General features: G+C 36.2%; 1 protein-coding gene across 11 annotated transcripts in view; it reads left to right on the forward strand.

Annotated features, from left to right (window-relative positions):
- Nucleotides 1-22,779, forward strand: part of EML1 (EMAP like 1) — an 81,512-nt gene that overhangs the window by 36,397 nt on the left and 22,336 nt on the right. For 2 of the 11 annotated variants that reach the window (XM_032690344.1, XM_032690346.1), the window contains 7 exons: nt 2,208-2,255; nt 5,573-5,707; nt 11,258-11,286; nt 12,730-12,756; nt 15,915-16,044; nt 20,162-20,311; nt 20,985-21,054. In XM_032690344.1, the coding sequence (XP_032546235.1) occupies nt 2,208-2,255; nt 5,573-5,707; nt 11,258-11,286; nt 12,730-12,756; nt 15,915-16,044; nt 20,162-20,311; nt 20,985-21,054 (589 nt within the window). The other 9 variants (XM_032690345.1, XM_032690347.1, XM_032690352.1 and 6 more) reach the window with 7 other exon arrangements.

Raw genomic sequence — 22,779 nt, forward strand, 5'->3', positions numbered from 1 at the left:
AACAAAAAAGGCTCCAGGCTGAAAGGGTGGAACTAGCAGGCTTTTATTTGAGTTCAGCCACATATTCTCTCAATGACCTTATGCAAATCATTTAACCTCTATGCATATTGCTTTTCCATATGTAAAACATGTATCTCTGGATATCGGTAGGTTGTTAGAGGGTCTAATGTGATAATTAGATCCAGATCTTGCAAAGTGTTGAGTAACCTCAACTGACTCTGCCTTCAATTAGAATTGAGGGCACTAAACCCCCTTCAGCATTCAGATCTCATACAGTCAATACCCAATTATCCAAGTTAAGGAAGGAATGAAATAACCTGAATAGAGCAAAAGCACAAATCCAGATCGTAGATCAATTGGATTATAAAAACATATGGTGGTAATACAGTGCAAGATAGAAAGCCTGGTGGTCCTGGAACCAAAAATTCTGATTGAGCACCAAAGGCACTGCTGCACTCAGGTGCTGGGGGCCATGTGAACACCACTGGACAGCTGCGGGTGCAAGCCAGCTAACAAAGAGCTGAAGTGATTTTAAGGTGGGCTGAACAATCACCTGGCACAGAGACACAATCAAGAATTGTCTGGCCTTTGTAAGGTGTTTCCACATTATCTTCACAAAAACTTTGATCAGAGGATTTGATTTTAATATATTTACTAATTTTATGATGTAGACATGTATAGACTATTTTGAGTACCAGCTTTCTGAATGCTACCATAGTTTTATTCTGAACTTTGAGCTTAGAAAAATTATTTGAAGTTTTCATTCTGAATAAGATAAGTTTAGAATATCATGAGCAGAGCTTTCCCTTCCCTCTGCGCTCTTCGTTTTCCATGTGATGTGGCTTGAAGTTTGCTGCTTAAGAGTAAAGTTGTCTTTGGAATTTGGCCAGCACATAGTAGTAATGGTTTGTGTTCCCTATTAAAATCTAGGTTTTTGTGACTCGTCTAGGATAGCTTTGTTTCCAAGAGTTGAGGGGGAAAAAGGAAAAAAAAAAAAATAAAGGAGGAGAATGCAGACAGTACCTTTCCCAGTAGGGATGCTGCTGCAGGCTGCAAGCTAGCACATACTTTGCCTTTCAAAAGAAGACAATCAGTCATTCTTTCTCCCCCAGCAGATTTCAAAGTATTACAATGGTGTAAAACTCTGACAATGGAGATCAAAAGGAAGAAGCAGGAACAAAGAAAACATAAAGAGCTTTGTTTGTAGGGAGAATAAAATACTTTTATATGATAAATTCCTGTTCTAAACTCTAAACACATGGCCCCTAGGAAATTGTTCAGTCGCCTGGAATTAATGTTTGCTTTCTGTTCTGGGGGCAGCGATGGTTTGTAACTGGCACACACACAAACTCTTTATCAAACCTGCAATTAAGTGTTCTATTTAACATTTGACTCTCAAAGAAAATGTTTTAAAATAATCAGAATATAAATTAAAAAAGAAATTCCTCTCCATTGAACTTCGGGTGGCAAAACTATTATGCCACTTCACAGTATCTCTAACAATTAAAGTTATTAGAGCATTTTACTCAAAGGCATAATGAAATTAAAGTCATATGTAATTTCTGAATTTATTCTAATTGATTTAAATGAGGGTCAGAATGAGTGCTAGACAAGTTTCAAAATATTAATGTCATCAGTTACTGTCTTAAGACATTATGTGTTGTTTTTTAATTTCTTTTATTAAAAAACTTTCATATTTTCCCAAATAATTTTGGTAATTAAGTATATACTTTTTAATTTTGACCAGATTTGTTCATCACAATTCAGTAATGCAACCACCTGAAACACTCATGCTATGCAGTGTATATGCACACATATATAAGGATTTATTTTCTTGTCTTTATTGTTGCTTTTTTAATGGTCTTTGTCTTCTAGCTGGATCATCTGTCTTGTTTCTTCTGATAGCCTCTTTGATTTTTATTTTATTTTGATTTTGAGTCGCTTTACAAATGGTCAGTCTATTGGGGCACTGCTGAGATTTTGTCATTCAAAGATACATTGGTGTTCTGAAATGTATGGTTTGAAATGATCAAACATCTGAGTCAATAAGCACTGTGTTGTTTACTCTTGCACGTGACTTCATATCTTGAAAGCATGCAATTATGTCTTTTAATGTAAGTCTTGTAAATGTCTTGTTTCCACATTGTATTGTTGCATTCACTTTTTATTCTGCTTTGTTTACGCACCTCTCAACCTGGATTAAGCAGGTCTGTGAATCTTCTCAATGCATGCAAACTGAAAAAACCTGCTCTAAGGTGAGGGATCCTTAAAGCTTTGTAGTGTTGAAATTCAGTTGTTTTTCCTTTCCATTTCTTTTCAACACCTAGAAAGTGGCTGTTTTAATGCAAGCATTAACATGGTAGAACTGTAATTATTATTACCATTTTTAACATTTTCACAAGTACATGTTTAAAACTTTCTCATCATTGATAAATGCATTGCAAAATTTAGATAGTAATAATTTCAGTGATAGTATCTGCATTATCTCATACTAACATAATTTTTATTATAGGGGTGTTAGACCACATTACTGTCTTAAACAAATTAAAAATCACGTTACTGAATGATAACTTTTTAAATAATTGAAAATGCTCTCCTTTTATATCACTGATGTGGAATTCAAATTCTGGAATCCAGTTATACTTTTACAAACCTGTAAGTTAAATGAATACTTTCTGTAATTTTAAATTCTTCCTCAGGTGACAGGGTATCTACTGTAGCCATGGATATAATCACTGGTGTTTAACACTATAGCTGCCAAACGTGTATATGCCAAAATTGAGTTAAAATAATGGAATTATAATCCTCTTTTCCAACCACCTGCTAATACTTGTCACTTGGCTTTTGTTGTTGTTGAAAGTTTAAAATAAAATTTGTCAGAAGATAGCATTACTAATCAGTTTAAGCAGTAACGGACATAAACCAGAAGGGTTTAAAAAAATTCTGTCCTTGTGTAAAAGTAGTTTTTATACTGATATGAGACTTCATTACTCAGAAAGAAGATGGAATTACAGTTTTACATTTTAGTCGCACCCTTTCATTTTTTTATCCACTAGTTCATCTTTTGAATGTTGATAGCTATAAAAATAAAACCCCAGGCAACATTAAAATTATTTTCAAATTGCTTCTGTAACTTACATTTTTTCTAAGATTAGTATAATTTGATAATTTCCTTAATTTAATTTCAGTGTAGGCTGATGTTGACGCCTCTTTTGCTTAACCAGAAAAATATGCATCAACATCAGCCTACGCTGAAATTTCCTTAACCAGGAAAAGATGCCAAAATAAAGGTTTGATCCTCCAAAATCACAGAGAGAGGATGTTTTTGAAATTACTGTATATAATAGTGGAAGGACTCATGCTAATAAAGCTATTTCATGTGGAGTAAACATTTTCAATATCAAGGCTTTATTTTTTTTTTAACTGGAGTAGTATTAAATTGCATAGTTTTATGAGATGCAAGGAGAACAGTTAAATGTTAACACTATATTCTTTAATTTACTAGCGAAGGTTTTGTCTTGCATTTGGCATTGAGATGACCTGGATAATGTTAGGCTAGTGTAGGAGACACATTTCTGAAATGAAGACAGAATTACATTCTTGTTGCTGTCTTTTCCCTTGCCCTATAAATGTGTTTTGTTCTGTGCCTGTCTGTAATTTTGCATTCTGCTTGCTCTCTTACATTGCTTTCTCTGCAGAAACAGTTTTTTTTAATTTCAGCTTAATCATTTGAAGCTTGTTTTTATTACAAGAATGCAGCACTGAACATCTGTCCTACCATCGCATGTTCCAGAAGGTTTTATTTGTCGAGCTACCTGAGATGCATCTTAACATGCATCTGCTCTGCAGATCTGCCCCTGGATGGGGGCTACCTTCTTTTCAGAAGGCTGATTGCTTTGCAGAAAGACTCTGGTTTGGGTGTTCCTGTTGTTTCTGTAGCTGAACCTCAGCTAAGGAGTTGAAACATTCCCCTCCTTGCTGGTAAAAATACATGGGAGAGCAGGAATAAATATATTTAAAAAAAACCCCAAACAGTGAAGTGTATCAACTGTAGTGTACAGTTGGTAAGCTGAGCATTTTTTGACCAGACAGAAAGGTCTGTCTTGTTTCCTGTAGTTATGAAGAGCCAACTTACACCACACATAAAGTGGGACAGAACCAGAGGAGCTGAATGAGATAATAGGGTAGGGAGAGTTGTTAGGGGCTGATGGGGAAGTTTAGAGTGGTCCTCAAGGATGCTTGAGATGAACATTCTGGTAAGCAGAGCATCCCTGGAGGTGTACAGAGGTCAAGGGGAAGATGGCTGGGGATGATAAAAGGTGTGACTGGATGAGACTGGGCCTTGGAGGAGCAAGAACAGAAAGAACTGGAGTTTTCACAGTGCTTGGGATTTGAGTAGAGAGATGTGAGCTTGAAAGCAATCATTGGTCTCCATGGCTCGTGGAGTGAGAGAACTGCTGAAGGTGGTTATTTATTGTGGGGATGTTGTGGGTAAAGGGGACATTTTCATGCTGCTTTTTGAAGGGAGAAAACAGCACAGGACTGAAGGGAAACGAGACCCTGACACTGAGTCCTGTGGTTCAGCTGGTGGAGGTGACTCCTGCCTCAGCCAGGGCACCACTGCCTGAGCCTCTCTGCTGCCAAGGGAGTGCAGCAAAGTGAAAAGAGTCACCCACACTGGGGCATCAACTGCTCCCTCTTCTGCTAGGAAGCACTGCTTTAGGGGAAGTACTTTGGACTAAGGAATAACCACAACAATTTGTCTCTTATTAGGTGTAAGCTCTGAGTGAGCATCTCTTAATTTACCAAGTAACACTGCTTGTGTTTGGGCCCACTTTTTTCCATCAGAGAGAGCTGGATGTCTAAAGGGTGCTGCAAAATCTCACAAGAGCTCCCTGATAGCTATCTTGGCAGGAAGGATGGTTGAAGAGTGAGAGGGTAAGGCAAGCTTTAAGCCTTTGAGAAATTCCCCTGTCAGGAGATGTGGGGAATCTAATCTATTCATACATGTAAGTAGGAAGCATACATTTTTGACAAGCTAACAAAAAGATGCAGGCTAACTCACCATTAATTGCAGTTTGGAGTATGTTAAAACTATCTTTGAACTACAGAATAATTGATACTGAATGAAGACCCAAAGTTAGCTTGGCTGTGTTCAAATTTTGACCTACTTCTGGCATTCTCTGTAGTCTGGCTGGAGGTGTCAGGTAATATGCTTTCTTTTTAAATTTTTCACTTATTAAGAGAATCTAAAAGTTCCGAAATGTGAAGTGGTAGTCAGAGATTTGAAATGAGACCTGGAAAAATAGATATTGCAGCTTATTTTATGAAATTGGTTTAGCCCATCTTCTATTTTATGATTAAGAATAGAGCAGTGTGTTTGTTTCTGTTGCACCAGGTACTCAGCAAAACTCTTATGTAGGCTCTTTAACAAACCAAGTTATACTTAAAAACAAAGTTGTAGTTATTTTTTAGAGTCAACAATCTACTTGATACCTTTCTCAAAAATATTTATCATAGACATACATACTTTTAAAAGTGCCACTGTAAAACCTGCTCCTTTTTTTATTAGCACCATTAAGAGAACCAGTTCAGCTGAGCGTGTGTCCCCAGGAGGTCGGAGGGAAAGCTATGGAGATTCCAAAGGGAGTCGCAACCGCACTGGTTCCACCAGCAGTTCATCTAGTGGTAAAAAGAACAGTGAAAGGTAATGTTACCTAAAACCTATCTCCTTTCTCTGCCTACTGCTCTAATAATGAAATTAGTTTCTTTAGTGAACTTAGTTTCTTCTGTTTAGCAAACATTGGGAGCTTTCTTTTTTTACAAAGCTCCAAGAGTTGGACAAAGATATATTCTAAAACACTTCAAGTAAAACAGGTTTTCATATTTAGATTAATCTTTTTGTGTTATTTCTAAACCATAAACAGTGTGTGAACCTAGAGTTTCCCAGGAAAGTTAGTGAATATTAAATATGCCCTTTCCAGTATCTTAGTGGTTTCCCTTGGTCTTCATGTTCCTGACATGTACTTCTTCAGGTTCCTTGTTGTGGTGCACTGACCCCACCTGGCATCTGAGTACCACACAGCCACTCACTCCTTCTCCTCCAGTGGGGTGAGGGAAGAGAATAGGAAGAGCAAAAGTGAGAAAACTTGTAAATTAAGATAAAGATAGTTTGAAAAGTGAAGGAAAGAGGAAGAAAACACAAAAAAATTGCTGGAAAGCAATCACTCACTATATCCCACAAGTAGCCTGATGCCCAGCCAGTCTCTGAGCCATGATTGCTTCATCTGAGAACCAGATTAAAGGTAAATCAAGACATGGGCTTGCGTGTAAGTGCTATCCAAAGAACCAAAATAAAGTGATACCTTTCTCTATATATCTCTTTACTTCTTTGTGCTGCTGGCAGTGCAAAAAAAAAAAGAGTCTCTTGTACAAAGGTTTCAGCCTTATGAAGGCCTTGAACAAATAGCTATTCCATTGAGATTTGTTAGTGTTGTCAGTGTAGGTCAAATGGTTCTTTCCTGTATTTCCTAGACATATTTTAGTCTTGGCTATCTCACTTGACCTGTTCTGTTGCAGTTTCCTATGCAAGAAGTGATGTTTATGGTACTGTTACATCCTTCTCACAGATGATATGACCATAAAACCACGTTGTTAATGAAGATCACATAATAACCCAATTTACCTGCTCTGTCTTGGCATCAGTGCCATTATAGGAGTCATTGGACTGCTCGTGAGCCAATGGTGTGGCACAAAACATTCCTCCCTTTACGTCCCTTCAGCATCTTTGCTGATGTAAGGAGTGACTGAGCTGGTTTTGACCTAATTGGCAGCCCAAATATAGGGGATTACATTATTAATAGCTTGTTTTCTGGCTTATGTTTTCAGTAATGAAGCAAGACAGCAAGTGTGCAAACTTAATGAAACTAATCCTAACTTATGGGTTAGGATAAAAGGGCAGACTAGTAAAGATGACACTTTGTGGCTGTTTGCTACAGGCTGCCTGAGCAGGAGGAAGTGTATGGGGCCTTTTACAGGCAGCTTTGAAGCAGCCTCAAAGTCGCAGGCACTGGTTCTGGTGAGGGATTTTAACTACCCTGACATCTGCTGGAGAAGCAACACAGCAAAGCACAAACAGTCCAGGAGGTTCCTGGAAAGCATAGGCCCTTTCAACCTTACATGTTCTGTAACTCTCTGAAAGGCTTAGCAAATTATGGAAATAATGAAAAAGTTTTGAATACTATCAGAAAAAAGGTTATAAAATTGTACACAAACTAAAAATTCAGCCAGTCTAAACATCTTGGTATTGTGCATCTATGCATGTGAATGAAGTTTTGAGATGCTGACAGAATTCCATGGGACTGGACCTTCTGGTACGTATGGAAATTCTACTTTATTTCAGCATCTGAAATTTTTTTCCCCCTAATTTTTTAACCTAACATAATTATAAACAACACATAATAAATATATGTGGGTTTGGTTTTGTTTCTAAGACTTGTGTACTTCAAAATTTCTAAAAGACTGAAATATAACTGAAAAACAAATTAACTGTAGGAATACATAATATCCATAAATAAATACTACTTTAGAGAGGAAAATCAATCTTTTATTAGATTATTTAGCAGCCATATCTCTTTCTGCATGTGCAGACTTGGACAAAGTTTTTTCTAAACGTCTCAGTCCCTCATAGCACAGAGAGTGTATAACTCATACATCTGAATCAGCAAACCAAAAATCAACACTCTTGGGGACAAGTGACCCTGAAAGTTTTAAAAGGCAAAACTAAGCAAAAAAATTAATGGCCAGTGAGGGGACTGCTAAGAAAACAGCTTGCTCTTAATTTAAGCTGCAGATTCTGTGAAGTGTTGCAATAGTGCGTAACTTCACACAGCTGCTTTGCGTCAGTGAAGTCATTAACATGGAACTACCGTTTTCTGTGTTGGTCTCTTGGAGTAGTTGGATTTTTTTCTAAGGCTTTACTTTTTATTTTGCATCTGTGTATGACTTCCTACTCTATCACACATATCAAATTATAGCAACAGCCCTTATGCCGTGGCCTCATTGATTTAAAAAAACTTATCTTCTACAAACAAAACAAATTTCTATAATTAGGTGGGTAGACTTGTTTCTGGAATATGAACAAACATGTTTCACCTACCAGTGGTGAATCTCATTGCTTTTCCAATTTACCATAGTAATTTACTGTAGTTTTTTGAAAAAGTGTTAGCAAACATGTGATCCTTCAGTGCCCTTGCTCTGTGTATTTTATCTCATATAAAAAATTTCATTAGATCAAGTACCCCAAAGGTAAATTCAGTCTGTGTTATGCAATGGAAGATCTACCATCAAAATCTAAATACACTTGCAAAGACTGTATTATGGATATATCCCTGATCCTGCTACCTACTTAAGGTGACAATTGTCTGAAATTAGTTATATGTTAGAACTACTAAAGAGATAAGGTGAGAATATTAGGTTGTTCACTTAAATTAAGAAAAGCTATGACTTATACTAGCTACACGGATGTACTGTACACTTGAAAATTGATTTCACAATAACTGAGAAATAAAACATTACAATAAAATAATGTTTATATGCGAAATTGTTTTGTTTCTGCTCTAAGGTTGACCACAACACTTCAGATGCATTTTTTTCATACTATTTTAGCAGAAACTCATTGGTTGTGTCATTCTCCAGTTGTTGGGCCCAAAGGGTTGATCAACAGCAATGATCAGAAATCACTGACTTGGGACTTGGGGAGGAGATCCAGCACACAAGTAATGCAATGCTCGAGTAAAGTACAAGTATCCCAAGGAGGAACTAATCGAGAGCGTGTGTTAGAATGCCTTAACTTGAGCTGGTGATGTTGGTACTGCTGTGAAAACAATCATTGATGTTTAGAGAGTTTTCCATTATTTCTATCCCATGCAGCCTGAGGCTGTTCAGCACCCCAGCTTTCATCTCTTTGAAGTGTCCCTATCTTGTGGAAGAGGCTGGCTAAAGACTTGCCTGGTGCTTCGTCCTGAAGCTGGGTCACCATGCAAGATATAAAGCAAGAGTCATGGGACTAGATGGCAAATGATGAGGATTCTGTTTGCTGGGGGCTAAGGCTGTCCTCTGAAAGCTAATTGTATGTGTGAAAGAGCGAGGAAGAGAGTGTTAACCTAGCCATCTACTCACAGTCTTTTAATTTGTATCCGTGATCTCTTTGCATCCCTTCCAGCTTGAGGCGTTCTAAGATTGTGTTCTATGATTCTATTCTATGATTCTTAGAATTAAGATGGTTCTTAGATGACACTTAAAGCAGAATGCATGGCAGGAATCTAAAAAGGCAATCATGAAACTGTTGTTTTTCAAAGTATATAGAGTTATAGGCTGTTATGCAAAACCAGAATGCTATAGAAAGCTCTTTTAAGAGGCTTTAAGCATAAGGGGTAAGGAGATGAGCATAATCTCCCATGTTGCTATGAAGTGTCCCAGCTCCCTGTGGTTATGAGCCAGGGGTAAGCCTTCCTGAGGGTTAGATAAGTAGGATGTGACTCAAGTTCATGAAAAAGGGTAGCCAGAGCTCTGAGCTGTGTGTGTGGTTAGGGTTTGTATAATTAGAAAGTACACAATTTACTTTATTACTGTCACAAATCAACCTTTCACATTAGCTTGATTAGCTTGAATAAAGTCAGCATGGTCTGTTCAGAGCTAGGGACCCTTTTGTCTCTAATATGGCAGCATTTCTGACTAGTGCTCCATCCCATGAAGTTTTTTGTTTCCTAAAAATATCTTCATTTGCAAGAGAAAACGTTCATCTTGGTATTACAATGACAACACATCACGCTATTTATATAGATGACATTGGCTGTATATGCCAGCTTGAAGCATGAATTTTGATGCACGATTAAGATGATGGCTGATATGGAAAGTTACTAAATCGGGAGTAGAATCAGAATTAATTTGGTTTGGTTTTATCATTTGGTAAATGTATTATTCTCAATATAACTGTCAAATCAAGGCAAAAGGAGAAATACTGTAGAATTATTTGCTACAACTTCTATTGTAGTGAGAGAGAATCTTTTATGCTTAAAAAAAAAACTGTGTGCAAAAATCCAACACAGTTTTGTTTCTTTTTTTTTGGTTTCTCCTTATCTGCCCACTGCAGTCTAGGAGCAGATGTGGAGATGGCATCAAGCTCTAGGAATACTTCATGCTTCAGCAGTTCTCCATCACAGTGATAGGCCTTTCAGTGCTTTTGGGATCACCTTAAGAAACATACAGCAGTAATCTGATATTTCAAAAGTTTTATTGGAGTAAAAAAAGAGGAACCGGGAGGAAAAAATAACTGCATAGCATGGCTTTTTGTCCATTTCATGCTTCTTCAGAAACAGCACCCTCAAGCTTGATTTACAGGGGCAGAGGGCAAAGAAAGCAAATGACTGACATTTCTTGACAAAGATTCCTTCCTTTTGGCCAGAGTAGTACTATCCAGAGAGCTTCTCAGTTTTTCTGCCTCTTCATTCTCAACACACTTTATGTGTTTTCCCCTCAAGTTTTCCTAAATTTTTTCTCAAGACAAAAAGACAAACCAGTTTCTGGTTGTCTCCCAGGCAGCAGTGCAGTGACAAAGAGAAGGCATTTTAATCACGGTTATGTGTTTTCTGTGTTTTAACAAGTACTGCCATTCACCAAAGAACAATTTAGAAGTTCCATGTTTTATGTGAACTCTTTGGAAAAGCAGGATTCAAACTTTGGTTTGCTCCTTGAATCCAGGGAGAACAAAGTTATGAAGAAAGCGAACACCCACACATACAGTGATACAGTAGTCGTCCCCCACCACCACCCTTGCTCCACTCATGCAAAGAGATGTTGTAGTTAAGAATATATTCTTAACTACTGACTGACTGGAAACCAAAAATGATGCAGCTGCTCATGACCAGTTGCTGTGTTCTCCTGTAACTGGACTAACTTTGGAGAAGAAGAGAATTTGGTAGTTAGTGGAGGAAAATCTATAATTTTGAGAATGTAAGGAGAATGGTATAAAAAAGTTTTAACAACTGCCGTCAAGGCACCTCAGTGTTTACTGGTTTTAACTGTGTCTGCCTGGTGATTTACCTTGTAAATAATTTAATTGAAAAAGCATTTTTATATGTACACACACAAAAAAATTTATATATTTTATATTCTATTTTATTTTTATATTGATACATTTCTGTACAGAATGTATGTGCATGCTTTTTAAATAGTAATTTCTTCATTATTTTTGCAGCAAACCCAAGGAACCAATGTTCAGTGCAGGTAGGAACCTTTAAAATTTTTAAGCAGATAACAACTGTGATAACATATTAGGGCTTTTTGTTTGGGTTTTCCTCCCCCCTTCCCACTTCTGTGGATGCCTAGAAACTATGATTGGAAATCTAAACATGATACTTACAGGCTGCTGATGACATATTTTTAACAACCTGATCAGTCTGCTCTAGTTTTTATTGACCCAATAGGCTTATTTTACAGTTCTTCTTTGTAAGAAGACAAGAACAAAAAAGGCTGTGTTTTCTTACCTCACATGTCTTCCCTTTCAAAGCAGTATTAAGGTTTTAGTAATTAAAGCAGTGCAAAGTTCCAGCTATGATGCTGTCGTGTTAATTTAATCATAAAAGGGAGCTCTCTACAACTGTTGAAGAATACCACATCTGTCCCAATGCCTTATACTATAATTTGTGAAATTACAAATAAAAGGGTGTTTTGTTACTACAGTTTTGGTAGTCTATCTTTAATTTGAAAAGCACATAAATTTTTTCCTACTTATGTATTATCCCTGCTAAAAGATTTGACAGGGAAATAGTAGATAAAAGTGAAAGCAGAGTTTGTCCTTGTCATTAGACAGTTAAAACTTTAGACAAATCCCAATAAAAATATGAAGCTGAATAGTACATATAAGTTATTTTTGTTCTGGAAAACCAAGGACAACTAAAATAAAGCTTTATTTTAACAAAATAAGGAAGGAAAAGAACCCTGTTAATTTATCAGATGTATCATATTATTTTTATGCCTAGTTCTGTGTCGGTAACCATACATTAAGCTGAAAAAGTTAAAGATCTTTTGTTTACTGCCTTGACTGATCAGCATCCAACAAAGCTCTTAAGCCATACTTCGAGGTTTAGTGTAACTGATTTTGAAGTCAATAATACATGAAACTAAGTAAGCCCTTAAGTCTCTTGTGACAATATAATCACAGTTCATGTCCCTTCCATGGAAACTGTTGGTTTAGAAACAGAAAACTTCTGATTTGCTCAGAGTATACTTTCCTTGCCTAACATTTCTCCTTCCCTTACACCGTGTAAGCAAAGGTGTTTGGAATATTTTTACTTCTAATACTTTTCCCATGGGTAAAGATAAGTTATTAAACAGATGTGACACTACCCGGGTGTCCTTCTCACCTAGACAAAATTCCTCCTGAATTTAATAATCTTTTAAAGAAGGTTATACGTGGTATTTTACTGAAGTATATAGTTGCATAGTGGAGCTTAAGCTAGTATTTTAGTTGTAGAACTAAACAGAGCCCCTAGCTGAGGAAAAGGGTTTAGAAAGTAATTCCCGATGTATGGCTCAGTGTTTTGTCAAGCCCCAGGTTAGCCTGTAGCAGAATCGACTGGACAGCCCGTAGAGCAAGTATTTAGTGAGTTTATTGTATTCAAACACATCTTTATCTAGCCCTTCTGTCTCTGTCTCTGTAATCACAAGGGAAGCGCCGTGTGACACACTGCAAAGGTAGGCTTCACTTCCAAAACCTCATAGCTCTCGAAGCAAAATGGTTCTGGTGGGATAAAAGCTCCATGTGTAAACAGCTGTTCTCCAACTTGTGCGCATTTTGCAATGTTAAAACATCTAGTTCTTTTGAATTAAACAAAAATGTTGTACCATTTATTATACAGTCTACTGAATTATAACCCTCAGGTGCACTTTAATCATAATAACGGGTTATAATTAACATTTCTGTGGATTTATGCTGAAGAATTGGAATCAGAAAAAAAAACGTTGAGAGAGCTATATGGCAACACGTGGATGTTCACTGTGTTTGAAATGGCATTCTGCACTTCTGCTGAAATGCATATAGAATTTGCCCCTTTGTTGGCTGTTTTGCTCTTAGCCTAACATGGTCGTAGAAGCCTTGTTTTTTCCCTTGCTTTTTCTTACTGAGTAGGCTGTAGTTTTTCTGAATGTTGAATAAACAGACTTAGGCCTCCAACTAATTTCTCAGTGCTTTTTGCTCAATGTCATAAAACAGAGTTACATTTGGTAAACAAATCATATTGATTTCTAAAGTTTTAGTTAAATGGTAGCGTAAATATGCACATTTTGGATGCGTGTTTATATCTGTGGTATAATCACAGATTTATCAGCTTTTTTAGAGATAGCTATATCCTAACAGTTTTTCCACTAATCAGCATCTTTCAGCTTTGCAATACATGTAAAATTTCATAAAGAAAAGCATGTTTGTTCTTAAGGCAAAGTCTTTTAGAAAGTCTCTACCTCTGTGTATTCTTTGTACAAATCTATACCTGCAGTCAGTGGTGGTCTCCTTTGTAGATCCTACTGGCATTCATGTGCCTTATTTTAGTTCAGTAATTGTTAATTTTTGCAACAACAATTTCAAATTTACAAAACTGCAGATGTAAAAGATACATTTGTCTAAAAGTTTCACCTTTGGTCTGTCTTTGTAGTTTGATTGATTGTCTGTCTTTACATCTATATCTTCATGTTTAGAACTTCTCTGTCTTTAAAACTTAGTTAAGAAAAGTACAAAGAAAATGATGAAAATTGATTGATTGTGTAGATAATATATCTGGAATAGGAACAAAAATTATTGGAATTGTGAATGGAATGAATAGAATTATTATTACCAAAAGGTAGAAATAAATACACAGTATGAGTTCTGTGCCCCATGCCTGACCTAATCAGCCTAAGTTCCTCTTTATAGTTAGCAGAAAGAGATACACACACGCATTCTGAAGGTGTAACTTATATGCTTGTCATAATATACTTGGTATAGTTTACTATACTTTCTAGTATGTACTTGCTGTTTCCTAGTCTTGAGCGATTAGGTCGAACGGTTCTACTGTAGATAGCTAAATGCAAGTTTTAGGAGTCCCGTAAGCTTCAGGTGAGAAAAGTAGCTCAGTGAATTAAACTTTCCTTCATTCCCAGTCTTTGATAAGTCAGTAGTTGTCACTGCTGAAAATCTGTTGGCTTCCAGTGCACCAGCATCAGCAGTATTGGCATGTGTTTCAAGCTCATTAAATAGATGCTGCATGCGCATACAAATAGTGCTGTAATGCTTTGCTATTTAATGCTCTGCCCTCTATTTTATTTTCCAATACGGATCTATTGGAGTAGACTTTTAGAAACAATTCCAATATTCTGTCATTTTCAACAGGCATCTCGAAGTTCCAACCTTCTGTCATCATTATTTCACCATTATTATCGCTTCTTTTTAGCATTAAGTTTTCTGTTGTTTTTATTTTATGTCCGAATTCTGTAAATGAAGCTAGAGAAACCTAGCTGTAACTTTACTGTGACAGATTAGGTAGATCTCTTTCCCATGTGAGTTAGCCTAAAGGCAAAATACACATTTAGGTAATACAGCATAGCTATGATGTTTATTTGTTCAACCAATAATTTTTATTGATTTAGTCAGGATTTGTAGCATATGCATTTTTCCAATTAAAATAAAGCCTTAGTTTTCAAATTAAAAAAAAAATGGTATAGTTGTAATGATACTTAACAATTCATAGCATAATTTTAACAGTCCTAAATTGTATAATTTTTTTTCATTTACATGATTTTTGTTACTTTTGCCCTTCCATTTCCTCTGTGCCCACGATTATTCTGTCTAGTAACTCTACAGATGTCACTGACTCCAAAACTGCTTGATTCGCATGAGAACAAGGCTGAACCCCTTGATCTGCCGATGGAGCAGCAAGAGCCAGCACGTTCTGAATCTGGACAAACTTCATCAGAAGTTCACAGGACACCCACTTTGGCCTTGCCACTTCCCAAAAGTCCTAGTCAGACCTTCATGGCATTTCCCAGATCTCCTAGTTTTATAAGCCCCATGAAGTCCCCAAGTCAGTACTTCCAGATCTGTTATTAATCCCTGCTTTTCTCCCCCAAAAATATTTCTTACCAGTTCAACACATTACTTTTAGTATTTTCTTCTAGAAATGTTTACTTTTGTCAGCCAATTTTTTGTAGTTTCTCTCCTGTATGTCATTTTCCTTTCTTTTAATGTGCTGTCATTGTTGTCATTCCTTTTTCAATGTTTAGTAATTCTTGAAGCACATATCTTTTCTGCATGTACATCAGCATGATTCCTCTTACTAATTGTTTGTGTTTCTTATTTCGAATGTATCTCTAGCACTGTATCAAGTGTAAAGTGTATCTTTACACTGAGATGCAAAGAATGCAACTGAGTGTTGGAAAATAATTTAGATGCTGATGCTCAACTGTAAACATTGATTAACAAATAAAATTAATTTTAAGTGGCATTTCTGCGTTAATTGTAATCTTTGATGTATTCCCCTTCATTTTTAATATTTTACAAAATGTAATATTGTAATATTATTTTTCATCAAAAAAAGTTTCTATTTCAGACCTTTCAGTTTTGTAGTTCTTCATGACATTGTTTAGTTCTAATTCTGCTACTCAGAATATTTAAAGGGAAAGGGACTTCATATGTTTTTAAAAAAATCTGCTTAGTGATTATTATTTAGGATAAAACAACCTGCTAAATTTCTAAGTTTGAGATTGCATGCCATTCTGTAATTGTAATGCACCGAGCTGTTATGTGGGAAGGGATGGAGGAGCACTGGAATTCTCCCCTGATGGCTTTTTTTTGTGTAACATTAAACATTTTTGACCTTTTGTAGAGGAAGGATACGTAAAAATGTTTCTTCGTGGACGTCCTGTTACCATGTACATGCCCAAAGAGCAAGTGGAATCTTACAGTTTGGAAGCAAAAGTAGAGCTACCAGCCAAGAGACTTAAACTGGAATGGGTGTATCCTTTCTGTGCTGGAAGACTACTGGAAATCAATCATTCCTTAATGATTTGGGTTAAATAGCTTTTTGAGCTCAAGTATAGCGGAATTAAGGTCATAGGGTTCATTTAATCGGTGAAACGACATTCAATTGAAAATAGGTGTTAATTTGTTGGGGCTGCTGTTCTTCACCTTGTGAAGTACAGGGTGGCAGCTTAAGAAAGATTTTGCTTAAATGTTGCCTGAAGGTTAAGTCTGAAGCATGCTAATTAGACAAAGATTAAACTAGGCATATCCTAAGAATGTAGTGAGCTGTGATTATTAATTACAGTATGCATAAAACAAGCTCAGTTTTTTTCTGATTCTCAGCATTAATTTATCATTTTAAACTGTTTTATAAAATGTGCACCATTGTCCTTAAGAGGATGCTACATTCAACTTCAGTACTTGAGTAAGCCCTCAATTGAGTAGTGCTTTGCAACAGATAGGTGCTTAGCAATAAAATTAATAAAATATCATCTATGAAATAATATTTGAATTTATATTTTAAAGTGTGCTTAAACACTGTAAATGTCGGACAACCAGAATCTTCCACTGGCTTCCATGAGTGGACATAACTATGGAATTCTACCTTGAAAGAGTTCAGTGTTTCATTACATACAGAAATTTTCACATTTCACTTTTAAGTATAATGGTAAAATATATTTTTTATTGAAAAGAGAAAATGATATTTCATTTTTGTATAATGTTATAGAATAGATGATTCAAGATAAAATATAAACACAACAAGATAAATGTCTATTTGTAATATTCATTAATTTTAGAGAGATGAAGTCTTCGTAAGGTATTCTGTTTTAAGAAAAAGACTTTTTTTTGGTCTCAAATTGTGCAAATAGGAAGTTGCTTTGTCTTTACAAAAAAGAAGATGGGGGACATATAGTCTCTTTAGAAGTTGTGTAAATAGAACTGCATGTGGTTTCAGAATATTCAGAGAGTTTCCAAAAGTCTCTTTGTATTCACAAGAGATTAATGACAGATTTAGTAACCATTCTTATTATTCCTGTTGCAGCTGAGCCTGTAGGTTCTGTCCCAGTCTGCTGGAACTGCATAGATAATGCATACACAAATAAATGAAGATGAGTTAAAAAGACAAAAAATCCACAAAATTAATAAAACAGGTGAGATTAGAATCATAAATGCTGCTTGCAGCATTTTATCATCTAATTGTTGTACAGGCTCTCACCATGTATCACAACAGAATTGAATTATGTCTTTTTACAGTTGCAAGGAATCCCTCACTTCAGGAGGCTAAGGATGATACAGGGGAAAGTGTTAGAATGTTTGCTGAAACAATAAAACCCCAGCCATGAAACAAAAGAGATTGTCATTAGCAGTGTGTAGGTGGAACCTGAAGCCAATATTTCAGACTATTATAAGAAATTATAATTAGAGTAGGTCATGATTTCAGACTCATTAGTTTCTCACTTAAGCTTATTTAAATGACGGATTATTTGCCAGATGGATTATTATTTTTAGTTTGAATATTCCTATGTCCTTCCAGGTGTGTGTCTGTATACCCAGCAGAATCCTATCTATAAAAGTTGTATATGAATAGAAGATATATGAATTAATAAAATGATCTGACCCTAAATGGTTATTGAGGGGGGGCAAATTTTTCCAAAAATATTGTGCTAATTTTTTCAGTTTCTAATTTATTTTCAGTTAAACCCAATCATGATATCCATACTTAAAATTTACAGCAATGACTAGGTATATGAAGTATTAAAAAAAAGAGGGAGAAGGTAATGCCAAATTTACAGACTGTAACAATGAGAAAAAAAGCTGTGGGCAGGAGAATAAAATAATTTAAGGAGAAACACAAAGACAACAGAAAACCAACCAGTATTGAAGGCATTCATTCCAGTTGAGTTGGAGAAGCTGTGCTGTTTCATTGAAGGGTAACAGAACTCAAGTAGGAGAAAATATCTTTGTAGCAGACAAATGAACCTGGCTGTGGGATTATAGCCAGAAATGCTCTATAATGTAGGAATGGAGATAGGGAAACAAGATATTGGAGATGGAGTGGACAAGTGGAAAGAGCAAAGCAGACTACAACAAGAAACAGAAGGAAGAAAAGCTAATGTGTGTAGAAATCAGGGCATACCAGAACCATAAAGGGGTATTGCAGTCATGTTAGCTGGTATCTGGGTAAGCTGAAAACGGTTCAAACCTTTGATATATCATAATATATATTCAGTCACAAAGAAACAGAAATGCTGAGTGATGAAGTGTGAGGGAGGGCTGGAGCAGAGGTGGAAAATTCAAGTGAGAAATCAGCACTAGGGACATCAGGGCGGGAGCAGTGGCTTGCCCAGATCCATTTGAGAGCAACTCATTTGGCAAGCAGGAGGTTTGGAACAAAAAGTGCAGGCCAAATGAAAAGAAAAGGTCAAGGTAACATTCCCTGAAGTGCTAGCTCACCAAATCCAAGTTGAAGCCACCAAATCCGAGTGTGGGAAACAGGGAGGAGACGGAGGAATCAACCCCAGGAGTTTGCATCTGAGAAAAAAGGCTGATAGAAAGAAACTGAGTGTTTGACAACAGCAGTCATGTGAAGGGTTGAATGCAGCATTGTTCCCCACAGGACAAATAGTAAAGAAAGAAGATTTTCCCTATAGAATGTAATCTTTCCCTTTTAGTAGCTGTTTTTATGCACTGAGATTTGTTCTAATGAATGTCTGTGTAATGTTTTTCTTCACTTTTTTAAGAAGTTCTCCTTTTGCCAGCTTCAACTGCTGGTTCACTGTAAATTTGATTATGTGTTCTTGAACTGAGGAAATATTATGTCTGCTTCAGTTGGTAATAGTATCTGGCCTTAGAGAGAGAAATAAATTTAAACAAATAAAGCACTGTTCAGCAATCTAGAATAGTAACGCTAACCTTCACAGACAGATTCAAAATTGATAGTAAATTCTATGTAATTGAAGATATTGATTGTTTCGATGTCTTCAAATTTTAATATCTCATCTCTTTAATACTCTTGAAGTAACTTTGCTGAAATGTTTCAATTGAGGAGTCTAAAAGCTCTATTTCAGAATTCACACTTTGATGACTGGGCATGCAGCACTAGTACTATTGTGTTTATTAGAAAAAATCAGCAAGCTATTTCTTCTAAAATAGGAATTTAAATAAAAGAACTATTGACCTTACTATTTCAACAACTTTAACATGACTATTTTAATTTGAGTGGGTTATCATTGACCGTAGAGAATAGTGCACAAGTATCTTTTTTATATTGTGTAATTGGGGTTCCATTATCTCTCTATACATTTTTCACAGCCAGTTTCTCCATATTGACTGCATTAGAATGCACTTCTGTTTTGCCAAGATTATGCTAATGCTGTTTCTTTTCGTTACCATAAAAAAAGGAAAGCCAAAATAGTTGTAGTCCCTAATGACTCTTCAACAGAATAAAACTACATAATTTGGCTGAATTAACATTCAGTCTAAATGAGATTATTTCTGGATTAATTCCAGTTATTTCATTGAATTAATTTTAGATTCATGTTGATATGACTAGCATCAGAATCTGGGCCACTGCCTTTTAAATACTACAAAAATAAATTGGAACGGATGATGTAACCCTTTTATGGTTTGTATCCGTCTGGCTGGTCATGTCCACAATAATGAAATCAATCAACCTGCACACAGGGTAATGCAATCAATCCTCCTGTAATGCAGGGAGATGTGCTGAATGACTTGTTAGCATTTCCATCAAGTCTAAATTTTTATTTTAATTAGTCAAGCAGTGTAAATAGTAAATACACCTGGGACAAAATTAACATTGCCTTAGTCTGGTATTCAGCAAATTCCAGAGGATACTAAAGGGGTAGTATGTCTACAAATTCCTGTATTCTTTACCATGGATTTTCTGTAGGATAAGTATGTTTTAAAGTGTGTGAAATACTTTAACTCTCTACTGTAGTAAGGGAGGGAGTTCTGAAGGTTGTCAAGTGATAAAGCTGTGCTCAAACCAGGAGATGCAGACTACAAGGGCAGAGATTCCATCTTGTTTTTTCTTATTTTTAACATTCTTCATTGGTAGATAATGTTATTGCAGCTTGACCAACACACTAGCTATGGATATAGGGGTCGGGACTGTCGCAGTAATCTCTATCTTCTTCCAACGGGCGAAACCGTGTATTTCATCGCGTCTGTAGTTGTGTTATTCAATGTTGAAGAGCAACTTCAGAGGCATTACACTGGTCATAATGATGATGTGAAGTGGTAAGTCACCTAATAAGCATTCTTGTTTTCTTCATAAAACATTATTTGGGATAGATACACTCATTTTCATTACTCTTCTTTTAGGATGATTGAACTTTAGCTTCCTCGGAATGTGCTCCTTTCCCTTTTTTACATAGGATTGAATTATTGCCCTTCACAAGAGCCTGAGTGCCAGGTAGAGGCTCTTTAGGTTCAGTCTAACCAACAAAACAGTTGTAATCTCACCTGTGGTCTTCCTGGTCATACAGTCTGAAGAGCATTGTTTGACTGGATACAACTATTTACTCTGGAGGACTGTCACTAGACAGCATTTATGGGACTGACCAGATCTCTGCAACCACTGTTTAAGACAGCTGAAGTTTGATAAGTAGCTCAAACTAAAAACTCCTTACACACTGCACTCATTTAAGTCTAGGGCTTGTTTGATACATGTTTTGAGGTATTAGGACTTAAGCAAATTACTACCTTGTTCATAAGGGAAGAAGAGTTTTTTGAATACAAGAGAATGACAATTGCTTTAACAGTTCTGGTTTTGTATTTTTAAGAAGTTTACATGTGTGCTGTGTGCTTTATGTGACTAAACCAGGGCTATTTATTACAGGTTCAAGTAATATTTTGATGAACTAGATAGTAAATGGCTTTAAGTTTGGCCTCTCCTTCTTTTCTTTTTTAGCCTGGCTGTTCATCCTGATAGGATCACTATAGCAACAGGTCAAGTTGCAGGGACATCCAAGGATGGGAAAGTGAGTGACCAATTTACTGATGTATAGTTGCGTATATTTTATAAGAATATGTTAATAAGAAGATACATACTATATTCTTTTCATGTTGCAGTTAAATTGGTCTTACATTTTTGGACTGAACAGAAGCAAAACTTAATTTGAGAGTGCCTATTGCACTCTATCACAGTCACCCAGTTCCATTATCAAGATTGGTCAGTGGTTTCTTCTCCCATGACTTAGATTGAAGGTAAACTTGGAGCTGGTCTCCGAGAGGTATGGAGGGATAAAGCTACAAAGGAGACCTGAGAGGGCAGATGGATATGGAGAAAAGGAGGAGATTAAATTGTACAGAATACAACTTAATTTCTGATCACAGCTACCAAACCAAACTACAAAAAGTATGGCTTTGGGTTGTTTGCTGAAAAAAATAAACTCTTACTTTTGCCATCATCTAAGCAAGAACATTTTTCTCTCTGTTATTACCTGTGTTATAAGCTTAGCTTTAGGTTAGGAATTTATTTGAACAGAGTAAGATGAACATTGCTCCCAAGAACTAAGAAAAGTGAGAAAGAATGGGAACAAGCAGAGGCAGGAAAACCATGAGGACAAAGTTACTCAGCAGATATGCTGCTGTTGTCACGACCAAACTATTGAAAATTTTTGGTAGATGCCAACAAAGAATTTTAGGATAAAAAACGGATTATCAATATGCTAACTGAGTGTTGTGATTTAACCCCAGCCAGCAATTAAGTACAACACAACCAGTCACCCAACCTATCCCACTCTCTAGTGGGATGGGGAGGAGGATTGGAAAAAGTGTAAATCCTGTGGTTTGAAATAAGAACAGATGATGATGATAATGATTACTGTTATATTGTAATAAAATAATAATGACAATAATAAAGACAACAAAACAAGAGAAATAACACCCAAGAAAAATAAGTGGTGTGTGATACAGTTGTTCGTCACCTGCTGTCCCCCAGCAGTGATTGGCCCCTCCCAGCCAACACTCCCAGTTTATATACTGGGTATGATGTTCTGTGGTGTGGAATATCCCTTTGACCAGTTTGGATCAGCTGTCCTGGCCATGCTCCCTCCCAGCTTCTTGTGGAGCTCCTCACTGGCAGAGCATGGGAAACTGAAAAGTCCTTGACTTAGGGTAAGCACTGCTCAGCAACAACTAAAACATCTGTGTTATCAACATTATTCTCATACTGAATCCAAAACACAGCTCTCTACCAGCTACTACAAAAAAAATAACTCTATCCCAGTCAAAGTGAGGAGAATGAGGAAAACAAAATCCCAGTTATGCAATATAAAGTTTATGTAAAGATAACTTAGCTGAGTAACATAAACTAATAATTTTTATTGTGTATCAGAGAAGTCTCTGGCGTTTATTTTTTAACTTCATAAACACAATTACCATTGTGTTTGTGAAATAAAATTTAAAGGTTTGATGGCTATGCTTGAGAGGAATCTGCTATATAGGTAAACTTACATAAAAGCCGTTTATATAACTGAGGTACTGTTGTGGCCTTGATTTTTTTTTTATATATATATATACTTATGTTGAAGGACAGTTTTGCTACTTATGAGCAAGAAAGACTGATGTTTGTTGCTTTTTTTCTGATATGGTAATAAAGCCTCTTCATTTCAGTTCAAGTGGATGGGAAAATAAGGGAAATAAAGCATGGCCCTTGTTTTCCTGCAGCGGTCGAAGGTTGATGGTTCTGCGTTAAACTCCTC

The sequence above is a fragment of the Chiroxiphia lanceolata genome, chromosome 6 (genome assembly GCF_009829145.1).
Source record: "Chiroxiphia lanceolata isolate bChiLan1 chromosome 6, bChiLan1.pri, whole genome shotgun sequence".
Classification (NCBI taxonomy): Eukaryota; Metazoa; Chordata; class Aves; order Passeriformes; family Pipridae; genus Chiroxiphia; species Chiroxiphia lanceolata.